This window comes from Tamandua tetradactyla, chromosome X (genome assembly GCF_023851605.1).
Source record: "Tamandua tetradactyla isolate mTamTet1 chromosome X, mTamTet1.pri, whole genome shotgun sequence".
Lineage (NCBI taxonomy): Eukaryota > Metazoa > Chordata > Mammalia > Pilosa > Myrmecophagidae > Tamandua > Tamandua tetradactyla.
In genome coordinates, this window is record NC_135353.1 from 33,131,023 (window position 1) to 33,144,135 (window position 13,113).

The 13,113-nt window shown below is 42.5% G+C and overlaps 1 protein-coding gene and 1 pseudogene across 1 annotated transcript; both read left to right on the top strand.

Moving 5' to 3' along the window:
• The first annotated feature begins 6,055 nt into the window (after positions 1–6,055).
• LOC143670871 (S-phase kinase-associated protein 1 pseudogene) lies at positions 6,056–6,552 on the top strand (annotated as a pseudogene).
• A 3,554-nt stretch (positions 6,553–10,106) lies between these two features.
• GPR119 (G protein-coupled receptor 119) lies at positions 10,107–11,427 on the top strand. Its single transcript, XM_077145421.1, has one exon. The coding sequence runs from the start codon at positions 10,420–10,422 to the stop codon at positions 11,425–11,427; it is 1,008 nt and encodes a 335-aa protein (XP_077001536.1). The 5' UTR covers positions 10,107–10,419.
• Positions 11,428–13,113: the final 1,686 nt, after the last annotated feature.

Genomic DNA, 13,113 nt, shown 5'->3' on the forward strand with positions numbered 1-13,113 from the left:
CCACATCCAGCACAGGGGCCCTCTGAGCTCTGCTGAGAAGATGGCACAGGGATGCTGGGCCTTTCCAGAGATGCAGCACATGACTGTTACCCACTTTGAGAGTCTTGAAGACTTTTTGGGGGGGCTGCATGGTCCGGGAATCGAACCCGGGTCTCCCGCATGAAAGGCATGCATTCTAACCACTGAACTACCCATGCACCGCTCCTCAAAACTTTTTAAAAGTATATATATTTTTACTGAGAAATCTTCACATACGTACAGTCCATACATGGTATTCAATCAGTGGCTCACAATATCATATCTCATAGTTGTGTATTCATCACCATCATCGTTTTTAGAACATTTGCATCACCCCAGAATCCAGAAAAAGACATGAAAAAAAGAAAGAACTCATACATCCCATACGTTTTACCCCTCCCTCTCACTGCCCCTTAGTATGTCAATCTACCCAATTTTTTTTTACCCTTTTTCCCCCTGTTTGGGGTTTTGGCTTTTTTTCAAAAGCATGCTCAAACTCTGCATATTAATGTTCCTTGCTTTTATTAATCAACAATATGTCTTGGAGGTCTCTCCATGTCAGCCCATATAAACCTATCCCATTCTTTTCAAACTGCTGCATAATATTTCACAATAGTGTATGTACCAGTTTAGTCATTCAGCAAGAGATTTTTTTATTAATAAAACCAATCAACATACAATATGAACATTCTTTTTTTCATCACATAGTTGTATATTCATCATGATCATTTCTTAGAACATTTGCATCACTCCAGAAAAAGAAATAAAAAGAGGGAAAAAATTCATACATACCTTACTCCTTACCCCTCCCTCTCATTGACCACTAGTATTTCCCTTTACCCAATTTATTTTAACATTTGTTCCCTCTATTATTTATTTTTTAATCCATATTTTTTACTCATCTGTCCATACCATAGATAAAAGCATCAGAACAAGGTTTTCACAATCACACAGCCACCTTGCAAAAGCTATATCATTATACAATCATCTTCAAAAAACATGGCTACTGGAACATAGCTCTACAGTTTCAGGCACTTCCCTCCAGCCTCTGCATTCCATCTTGACTAACAAGGTGATATGTATTTAATGCATAAAAATGACCTCCAGGATAACCTCTCGACTCTGTTTGGAATCTCTCAGCCATTGATGCTTTATTTTGTCTCATTTCACTCTTCCCCCTTTTGGTCGAGAAGGCTTTCTCAATCCCTTGATGCTAAGTCCCAGCTCATTCTAGGCTTTCTGTCCCACATTGCCAGGGAGGTTTATACCCCTGGGAGTCATGTCGCGTGTAGAAACAGGGAATGCAGTGAGTTTGCTTGTTGTGTTGGCTGAGAGAGAGGCCACATCTGAGCAACAAAAGAGGTTCTCTTGGGGGTGACTCTTAGGCCTAATTTTAAGTAGTCTTGACCTATCCTTTGTGGGGTTAAGTTTCAGATGAACAGACCCCAAGATTGGGAGCTCAGCCTATTTCAGCAAGAGATTGTAATGTCACTATTGCCTTTGTCCTTTGGGAAGACTGCAGCTAAACCATGGCAGGTGTGCGGGGCTGGTCTGGGAACCATGAGAAATCAGGCGTGACTTGGCTTGGATACCTTCCCAGAGCTCTTGACCCAGCAGCCTGGGCTCCGACGGCAGGCTCTGTTGAAGCCTGCCTCCTCCTTCAGTCCCATTTGCAGCTGAAATCTCCAGCCCTGGGCTCCATGCCCTTGGTGTGGATAAAGCATATAGCTGCAGCATTGCTGACAGCCACCGTTACTACTGCGGGATCATTGAACCAGAGAATAATCCCTCTTATCCGCAGATTTCCTTCCCTTTCTCACTCCTGCTTTGTTTGCCTTGGAGAGGCACCATTTCGCAGACTCCTTTCCAGTGGAGTAGGACTATATGGACCAACCACCAACCCCCCAGGAAGGAGCCAGTGACTGACCCTGTTCTCTGTGGACTTGACCTCCCAGAATGGGCACACCCCTAAGATACACAGCTGAAACCCTGTGGTGCTGTGGCAAAGGGGATAGAAAAGATCAAGGGAAACACAGCAGGGGGAGGAAGAGGTTAAAAAAAAAAGAAGGGAGGAAAATCAAGGACAGAAAAGATTTCCGGGGACCCATTAAAAATAGATAAACAGTGTAGGGACTGAAAGACAACTCAATGGGAGCAGTTGTGTTTTGTACCACTGCAGGAATTCCCTCCAAAGCCTTCAGGAAAGATGGGCATTTGGCCGCTGCTTGCATACTTCCAACATCAGGGAGTTCACTATTTTCCAAGGCTACCCAGATTAGTTTGAATCAGCTGTGGGTTCCTGAGAGGCCACGATAGAAAACAGGAACATTTGGGTGACTAAAAGAAAAGAAAGAGATGTCTATACTAGAGCATGGGCCAGAGGAGAGTAGACTGAGAAGGGCACCTGGTGGGGGATGGAGGGGAAGAGACTTGGCAGCAGAGAGTACTGATATGGAAGGCAGAATAATGATCAGCCCTCCAAAAATGTTTACATCCTAATACTAGGATCATATGAATGTTACCTTATGTGGCAAAAGGGACTTTAGTGATGTGATCATGTGAAAGATCATGAGATGGGAAGATTATCCTGCATTATTAGAATTGGCATAATGCAATCACAAGAGTATGGATAAAAGGGAAGCAGGAGGATGAGAGACAGAGAAGATGTGACAGCAGCAGAGGTCCGCATCATACAGCCAGGAGCCAAGGAATGCAGGTGGCCTCTAGAAGCTAGAAAAGGCAAGGATTGGATTCTCCCCTAGATCTTCCAGAAGGAACCCAGCTCTGCTGTCACCTTGATTTAGTCCTGTAAGACCCATTTCAGACTTCTCACCTCCAGAACTGCAAGACAGTAAATTTGTGTGGTTTTCGGCCCCTTAATCTGTGGCAATCCATTATAGCAGCAATAGGAAACTAATAGAATCAAGCACCTGAGGTTGGGAGAGAGGAAATGACAACTTTAATGTGCATACAGATCACCTAGGGAGTTGTTAAAATGCAGAGTCTGAAAAAAAAAAAGAAAAAAGGCGCATGGATGGTTCAGAGGTAGAATGCTCGCCTTCCACGCGGGAGACCCAGGTTCGATTCATTTGTCCAATCAAAGTTACAGGGTTGGGGGGGTGGGAATGAGAATGGAACCCAGGTGGTCTGTTTCCAGAGCCTGCATTTTTGCCATTGGAGGGTATATTAGTTTGCTAATGTTGCTGGAAAGCAAAATGCCAGAAATTGAAAGGCTATTAAAAAGGGAATTTAATAAGTTAAAGTTTACAGTTCTAAGACCATAAATAAGTCCTAACTAAGGCATCCAGAAAAAGATAACTTGGCTTAAGGAAGGCTGATCTGGGAAGGTACATGGCTGGTGTCTGCTGGTCCTTGTTCATTGTCCCATTGCTTCCAGCTTCTGATGCCAGTGATTTCCTCTCTAAGCGTCTGTGGGTATTCACTTAGCTCCTCTGGCACACAACTCTGGGTTTCATCTCTTAGCTTAGCATGTGGTGGGGCCAGAAATTTCTTCTCTGCAGGTTTGGGCTATTTCTGTGAGTCATTGCTTAACACCTAGGCTATTTCTGTCTCAGTCTCCAAACATCTATATCGGCTCAGCGCTTTCCCCAAAATGTTTCCGCTTTTAAAGGACTCCGGTAAACTAATCAAGACCCACCTTGAAAGGGCGGTGTCACATCTCTATCTAACCAAAAGGCCACACCCACAGTTGGGTACACCACAGCTTCGGGAGATACTCTCATCAAAAGTATCCACCCTACAGTATTGAATCAAGATTAAAATAAACGGTTGCCCCCATAAGATTGCATCAGAATTAAAACATCGCTTTTCTGGGGTACATAATAATTTCAAACTGGCACAGAGAGTGCGTCTCAAACTTGGCTGCATATTAGAATCACCTGGGGAACTTTTAAAACCCCAGATGCATAGCCCACTATTAAACAAGCAGAAAACCACAGGTGTGGGTGAGCATGTGGATAAATAGGAACATTTATTCACTGATGTTGGACTGTAAAATGGTACCGCTGCTATGGAAAATGGTTTGGCGGTTCCTCAGGAAGCTCAGTATAGAGTTGCCTTACGACTCAGCAATCCTGCTACTTGGGATATACCCAGAGGATCTAAAGGCAGGGACGCAAATAGACATTTGCATACCAATGTTGATAGTGGCATTATTCACAATTACCAAAAGATGGAACCCAAGTGTCCATCAACCAATGAATAGATAACAAAATGTGGTATATACTTACGATGGAATATTATTCAGCAGTAAGAAGGAATGAAGTCCTGAAGTATGCAACAATACAGATGAAGCTTGAGGGCATTAGGCTGAGTGAAATAAGCCAGACTCAAAAAGACAAATATTATATGATCTCATTAATATGAACCATAGAGATAAAATCTAGAATATAGGTTACCGGGAGATAGAATGACACTAGAGAATGGAAAGCAGATGTTTAATATGTGCAAAATTTTTAAGTAGGTTGAACTGAAATGTCTGAGAATGGATAGTGGTGGTAGCACATTATGGTGAGTGTAATTAACAGCACTGAATTGTGGGGATGATTGTGGTTGAAAGGGGAAGTTTAGAATTGTGTATGTCACTAAAAGGAAAGCTAAAGGTTAAAACATAGGGCTTATAAAACAACGATTCTTGTGGTGGACGATGCCTGTGATCGACATTTCAAATATTTAAAAAGTTCTTTCATGAACTACAACAAACGTGCATCACTATTACAAGGAGTTAATAATAAAGTGCTATATGGGGGAAAATGTACTTATTGCAGGCTATGGACTATAGTTAGTAATATTTTAATATTCTTTCATCAACAGTACAAACGTAGCACACCAATGCTAGTGGCCAGTAATGGGGGAGAGGGGGATAAAGGATACGTGATATTTTGGTTTTTTATTTTACTTTTCTTTTGAGTAATGAAAATGTTCTAAAATTGATTGTGATAATGAATGCACAACTATGTGATGATATTGTGAAACACACTGTGGAGGGATTGTGTGGTGTGTGAATATATCTCAATATAATTGCATTAAAAATAAAACAGATGCATAGGCCACACCTCAGTTAATTACATTAGAATCTCCTGGGGCAAGACCCAAATATTAATATATTTTTTTAAGTTCTACAAGTGATTCCAGTGTACAGCTAAGAGTAAGGACCATTGTACTCTGATGGAAAAGTTTTGGTAATGGATGATGGTGATGGTAGCACAACATTGTGAATGAATTAACACTGCTAAATTATGCATCTAATGTGGTTAAAAGGGGAAGTTTTAGGCTGTATATATGTTACTAAAACAAAAATTTTTTAAAATACCATTGCACTACTGCATTAGTCAACAATTCCACTCCTCCGCATGTGCCCAAAAGAACTGAAAATAGAGACCTAAACAAATACTTGTACACCAGTGTTCATAATGATATTATTCACAATTGCTAAAAGATACAAACAACCCAAGAGTCCATCAACAGATGAGTGGAAAAGCAAAATGAGGTATAAACATACGAAGGAATATTGTTCAGTCATAAGAAGAAATGAAATTCTGATACATGCTATAATATGAATGAACCTTGACGCCATTAGACTAATTGAATAAGCCAGACACAAAAGGGCAAATACACTGTGATTTCAATTATATTAAATACCCGCTATAAGCAAATTCATGGAGACAGAAAGCAGATTAGAGGTTCCCAGGGGATGAGAGGAGGAGGGGGGAGGGGGGAGTTATTGCTTAACGGGTACAGAGTTTCTGCTTGGGATGATTAAAAAGTTTGGAATGCTACAGTGATGGTAGCACAACACTGTAAATGAAATTAATGCCATTGAATTGCACACTTAAAAATGGTTAAAACTTTGTTATTTTATGGAAAATTTTATGTTAATATATGTTACCACAATACAATTCTTTTTAAAAAACATTGCACTAGAGTAGCCTTGTTCTCTGCTTTTTCCTTCTTATTGTGCTAGGGCCACCCAACTCGCATCAGCCTCTGGCCCGCTGACTCCTTGAGACCAAACCCCATGCCTACAATTAAGGTGCAGAGTTCTGATGGAGAAGATGTTTGAAGTTGACATGCAAATTGTCAAACAATCTGTGACTATGAAGATCATGTTAGAAGATTTGGGGACGGATGATGAAGGAGATGATGACCCAGTTCCTCTACCCAATGTTAATGCAGCAATGTTTTAAAAATGTCCTTCATCGGTGCACCCACCACAAAGACGCCCCTCCTCCTCCTGATGATGATGAGAACAAAGAAAATCGAATACATGATAGCCCTGTTTGGGACCAAGAATTCCTGCAAGTTGCCAGGGGACACTTTTTGAACTTATTCTGGCTGCAAACGACTTAGACATCAAGGGTTTGCCTGAAGTTACATGCAAGACCGTTGCCAATATGATCAAGGGGGAAAAAAACTCCTAAGGAGATTTGCAAGAACTTCAATATTAAAAACGACTTTACTGAAGAGGAGGAAGCCCAGATACACAGAGAGAACCAGTGGTGTAAAGAGAAGTGAAGTGTGCCTGACACTGTAACACACACGTAAGGATTGTTCCAAATACTAGCTGCACTGCTTTGTTTATGCAGCAGCAAATCAATTGTATTAGCAGAATATTGTCCTCATTCGATGTGTAGTTTGAGTACAGATTCCAAGCCTATGGCTGAGTTTCTTCTAGCATGAGAGAAAAACTTTTTTTTGCTCTGAATAAAACTGAACTGTGGGTTCTTTTTAGACATAGCATTTTGGGCTTTCCCTCTTTATGTAAAGCATTTTTTGCCTAGTTTCCCGTTCAGGTAACGTCAGTCTAGTGGCCTTTTAAAATTTGGCATTGGAAATAAAAACAACTTGGAAAAAGTTCTCTGACGTAGAATTAACTAAGTGTTCATCTTTATTCATGAGTTGCAAACCGAAGAAAGGCTGTTTGAGGTAAATGTTCTGAGTGAACATTTTTAATTGGATCTGAGGACTTGTGTTTGTATTTTTAATTCTCTCAGCTTTGAATATGTTGGCTAGAAATGCAGTTACTAATCAGTGTGTGGTTTGGGGGAGAAATATAACTAGGGAGTTTGTAGTTTTTCAATTAAAAAAGACAACCTATGTAGTATGTCATCTTTTTATAATCATTATTCCCATGTGGGGAAAACTATTCATACTATATGCATGTAAAAAATAATTTGATCTTAGTGAATAAACTTGGAATCCTTCGTTGGTAACAGAGACCATCAGGAGATAGAAATAGGGTAAGATATTGGGTAATTGGAGCTGAAGGGATACAGACTGTGCAACAGGACTGAATACAAAAACTCAAATGGACAGCACAATACTACCTAAGTGTAATATAATTATGTTAAAACACTGAATGAAGCTGCATGTGAGAATGATAGAGGGAGGAGGGCTGGGGACATAAATGAAATCAGAAAGAAAGATAGATGGTAAAGATTGAGATGATATAATCTAGGAAGGCCTAGAGTGTATAATAATAGTGACTAAATGTACAAATTTTAAAAATGTTTTTGCATGAGGAAGAACAAAGGAATGTCATTATTGCAGGGTGCTGAAAATAGATGGTAATTAATATTTTAAAATGTCACCTTATGTGTGAGACTAAAGCAAAAAATGTTTATTTGTTATAAAATTTATATTTTGACTAGTGCATTTCCTAATATAACTTTTGTAGATAGCTTGATCGAACACCATAAGTACTTGGAATCTCAGGTAGGACATGAGATTTTGTTGGTTTGTCCAGAGTGATGCCCCGATGAATCCCAGAGTGATTCGATAAGTGAGTGGAAAAGTATTTGCAAAGCCCCCTTCGGGGAATGGTGAGAACAGGGAGAAATTCAACTTCCCCAAGTCAAATTCTTGATATTCTCACAAGCAGTGCGGACAACAAAAGCTATAGGCTGAGCCCCCAGTCTTCGGGTTTGTTCATATGAAACTTAACCCCACAGAAGATAGGTCAAGTCTACTTAAAATTTAGGCCTAAGAGTCACCCCCAAGAGAGCTTCTTTTGTTGCTCAGATGTAGCCTCTCTCTCCAGCCAACACAACAAACAATCTCACAACCCTCTCCCTGTCTGCGTGGGACATGACTCCCAGGGGTGTAGACCTTCCTGGCAATGTAGGACAGAAATCCTAGAATGAGCTGATACTCAGCATCAAGGGATTGAGAAAACCTTCTCCACCAAAAGGGGGAAGAGTGAAATGAGACACAGTGTCAATGGCTGAGAGATTCCCAACAGAGTCAAGAGGTTATCCTGGAGGTTATTCTTACGCATTAAGTAGATATCACCTTGTTATTCAACATGTAATGGAGAGGCTGGAGGGAACTGCCTGAAACTGTAGAGCTGTGTTCCAGTAGCCATGTTTCTTGAAGATGATTGAATAATGATATAGCTTTCACAATGTGACTGTGTGATTGTGAAATCCTTGTGTCTGATGCTCCGTTTATCTACCTTGTCAACAAACGAGTAGAACATATGGAATAAAAATAAATAATAGGGGGAACAAATGCTAAAATAAATTTAGTTTGCAATCCTAGTGATCAATGAAAGCAAGGGGTAAGGGGTATGGTAGGTATAACCTTTTTTTTCTTTTCTGTGTCCGTTTTATTTCTTTTTCTATTGTCTTTTTCTTTTTCTGAATTAATGCAAATGTTCTAAGAAATGATGACTATGCAACTAAGTGATGATATTGTGAATTACTGATTATATATGTTAATGTTCTATTTGGCTTGTTAATTTTTTTAAATTAATAAATAAATTAAATAATAATAATAATAATTTGATCTTTAACATTAAAATGTATGGCAGAACCCGGAGGGGAAAAAAATCATTGCATTAGACCAGTGATTCTCAAAGTGGGGTCCCCAAACCAGCAGCAGTAGTAAATACAGATTCTCGGGTCCACCCCAGACCTTTTGAATGTGAAATTTTGCGAATGAGGCCCAGCAATCTGTAGTTTAACAAGTACTAAATGTGATCCTGATGTACTCTAACGTTTGAACATGTGTTTGAAAAGAGCCAGCTTAACTCCAAGCAGAATTCCATACTAGAGGTTGGGCTGGGGAAACAAAAGCTCATCTGAGGTCCAGGTATAAAATTAGTTCAGGTGCTAAGCAACTGGAATTAGCCTCCTAATGGGTGCACCAAAGAGTAAGACCTGTTCTCAGGCTGGCGACCAGAATAACAAGCCCCCACGACACAGCCTTTCTGATCATTTGTGGAAGAGACATCTGCCAAAGGCACTCTCGGGCTGTCAAAACATCCTGGAATATAATATTTGCCTCGAACTGTGCACCTTGCTGTCCACTCCCTCACTTAAAACACTAACCTTTCCAATTTGTGCTCTCACCTGAACTGAGTAAATAAGCTTCTAACCGCTCTCCTCCCCACCCCTCTATTCTTGGTATCCAAGATGAGAGTACCAGGCAAAAGGTTAGTTCTAATGTCCCTGAGCAAATAGATATACAACCTAAAACAGGACTAACCTCCACAGCCACCCTCCCTGAGTGTCAGCTGCCTCAGCTACACCTCTGCCCTTTGGCCTAATCCCTACAAGTCCTATCCTGGGAAAATGGAAAATTCCACAGCCAAACCTTAGAGCACACACATCCCAGAACTCAGCCCATCTCCTCTTCTCCTCCTTCCCCAGAGACACCTCAGTTCCTCAAGATCAAGAAAGGCAAGCCTGGCAGCCTCTACTCACGACACAAAGACCAGGTGGAACATGGCGCAAAAAAAATGTTCTCGGTGAGTATACCCAACAGACAGCAGCTTTATTCAGGGAAATGGGCTTTATTCAAAACAGAATGACAGCAATTGACAATTCTTTGCCTTGTTTTTCCCCACCCTTCTGAATCCTCAACAATTTGAGTTCCAAAGGCTCTGAAACAGGGGGAAAGCTGCACATGGTGAGAGAATTAGAATTTGAGATAATGTCAAGCTATGGAGGAAGAAGAAGTGTGCTTAGAATCAATTATACCTTCTGTTGCAGACACCTGATGAACGTCCCCCAAACCAAGCTCCTGAAGCATCACTGAAGGGAGAGAGTGTGACGAGATGGTGTACAGGTACTTGGGAGTTGTCTAGTAACTTGGTTGCTGGAGGGGGAGGGACTAACTCAGGGCTCAGGGGGAGTTCTGCACTGGGATTGCTGCCTTCAGAGAGCCCGCAAAGCAGGAGGATGAGGACGAAAGAAGGGAGTGAGTGATCCTTAACCACCCACGGGATCCCAAAGATGGCAAGCTCCCAGCCTGGACTGCCAGCACTGGCCAGAATTGTGCTGAAGCTCTGAACCCACGGTTCCCTCCCCTCTGGCACGTAAGAATTTGAGCTGGCAAGTCAGCATGCCCTGGTGAACAGAAGTTCTGCATCTTCAAGACATGGAGGCCTCTTTCCCATTTGGAGTGATCCTCGCCATGCTGTCCTCTCTCATCATTGCTGCTAACGCACTAGTGGCTGTGGTTTTGCTGTTGTCGATCCAGAAGAACGATGGTGTGGGTCTCTGCTTCACCTTGAACCTGGCTGTGGCTGACACCTTGATTGGCGTGGCCATCTCTGGCCTAGTCACAGACCAGCTCTCCAGCCCTGCTCGGCCCACCCAGAAGACCCTGTGTAGCTTCCGGATGGCATTTGTCACTTCCTCCTCAGCTGCCTCAGTCCTGACAGTCATGCTGATCGCCTTTGTCAGGTATCTTGCCATCAAGCAGCCCCTCCGCTACTTCCAGATCATGAGTGGGCTTGTAGCTGGGGCCTGCATTGCAGGGCTCTGGCTGGTGTCTTACCTCATTGGCTTCCTCCCGCTTTTAGTCCCCATATTCCAGCAGACCAACTACAAAGGATACTGCAGCTTCTTCGCTGTGTTTCACCCCCGCTTCATACTGACTGTGTCCTGTGTGGGCTTCTTCCCGGCCGTGCTCCTCTTTGTTTTCTTCTACTGTGACATGCTCAAGATTGCCTCCATGCACAACCAGCAGATCCGAAAAATGGAGCACGTGGGAGCTGCGGCCGGAACTCACCAGCCCCCAAGGACACCCAGTGACTTCAAGGCTTTCCGCACTGTGACGATTCTCATTGGGAGCTTCACTCTGTCCTGGGCCCCCTTCCTTATCACTGGCATTGTGCAGGTGGCTTGCCAGGAGTGCCAACTCTACCCAGTGCTGGAACGGTACCTGTGGCTGCTCGGTGTGGGCAACTCCCTGTTCAACCCACTCATCTATGCCTATTGGCAGAAGGAGGTACGGCAGCAGCTCTACCAGATGGCCCTGGGAATGAAGAAGGGGCTCACCTCATTCCTCCACCTTCTCTCTGCCAGAGATGGTGGCCCAGAGGGGCCGAGGGAAAGTTCCTGTCACATCGTCACTATCTCCCACTCACAACTTGATGGCTAAGACGGTAAGGGCAGAGATGTTCCTAAGTGCCTTCCCCCTCCCCTCTCTGGGCCCCAACTAGATCAGACAGAGCTAGGAAAGTGAGAGTACTTGCCTCAGGCAATTGACCTCAACCCTGAGCTGGGAGGTAACTAAGGCAGGGTCCAGACTTTCTTCTATAATCACTTACCTCTATTCCTCTCTGTCCATTTTGAAATGGGCCTGTTTCTCCTATATAGGTCTCCTTACCTATAGCAAGAAATGCACTACTGAAAATATGCTTATAACTCAAATCCTATATTTGAATACACCAGAGCAGCACTGTCCAATAGAAATATAATGCAAGCCACATATACCTTTAACTCGTCTAGTAGCCATGTTAAAAAGGTGTTTTTAAAAAGCAGGTGAAATTAATTTTACTGCTTAATTTAACCCAGCATATCCCAAATATCATTTCAATACATCATAAAATATTTTTTAAATGACATACTTTTTTCATACCAAGTCTTTGAAATCCAGGGTGTATTTTACCCTTTCAAAATGTCTCAATTGAGACCAGCCACATTTCACATGCTCAATAGCCATATATATGACTAGTGGCTACCATATTGGACAGGGCAGCACTAGAGAAACGAAGTTCTGTTCTTTTTAACCATTTCCTATAGTGATTGCTTTGGTAAAGTGCAGAATCCCGGTACCTTCTTCCCCCACCACTTACCTGTGGTATGAATCAGGGATTTTATATAGTAAGTTTGCATAAAATGTAGGAACCCAAATTAGAGTTCAAAGTTTGTCTCTGCCCATACCTCACGATGCTCAAAACAGTGTTTCTTTGGGAAATAGCCAATCTTGCAATTATTTCTGTTATCCCCTCCCAATCAACCACTGTTTGAAGTCTGTGATGGCCCTTACCCTCATTTGGCCTGATATGTCACTTGTAGCCCCTTGCTGATAACAATGGATGGACCACAAATCCTGAGACACTAGAGGGAAGAGGGGAAAGGAGTGGTTACAAATGCAGGTGCTGCCATGCACTCCACCTTGGGCCCACTTTGCTCCTCAGAGCTAGACCTTCCATTTACTTCCAAATTTTCATTTTCCTTAAAAACTCTGTCCCTCCAGGAGATGTCACCAGAATGGCACAGGAGACCAGCTGAGGAGCAAGTACCTCATCCTGCTTTCTGTGGGATGCAGAAAATGACTATGTTGGCAGCTGGCAATTATGCTGAGGCTCCCTCTGGGCAACCCTGACAGCAGACACTCAAGAACAGAATGGGGAGGAAACCCAGGAACCTGGCCTTCCTGAGCTTCCCTTTCCCCAATCTCCTGGTATCCACAGCAGATTCTTTGAGTGTTTGGCTTTCAAGGCCCTAAAATGGATCATCTCCCTATAAAGCTGCTGAGTTGACAGCAAAAGAGGGCAAGACGAAACAGAAACAGTATAGACTGATTTGTCTGGAATGTGGTGCCAAAACAACCTTGGTAGGGAAAGGCCAAGCTAAGAGATGTGAAGTGGAATCTGGTGACTGACTTCAAGGAAAGCCAAGCCCTGGGGTCTCTGGGCCACTGTGACAAGGCCAAGGAAAAGCAGAAAAGGGTTCACCCTTCCAGATCTCTAAAGTGATGGCTTGAGGATTATTTAAGTCCTATATGCAATGGCTTATTCAAAGAGGCCCTTGTAAAAATTTCATTCAAATCTCAAAACTC

What these genes read in the sequence shown, in the direction of transcription:
- GPR119 (XM_077145421.1), top strand. Translation starts at nt 10,420, where the DNA reads ATGGAGGCCTCTTTCCCATTTGGAGTGATCCTCGCCATGCTGTCCTCT.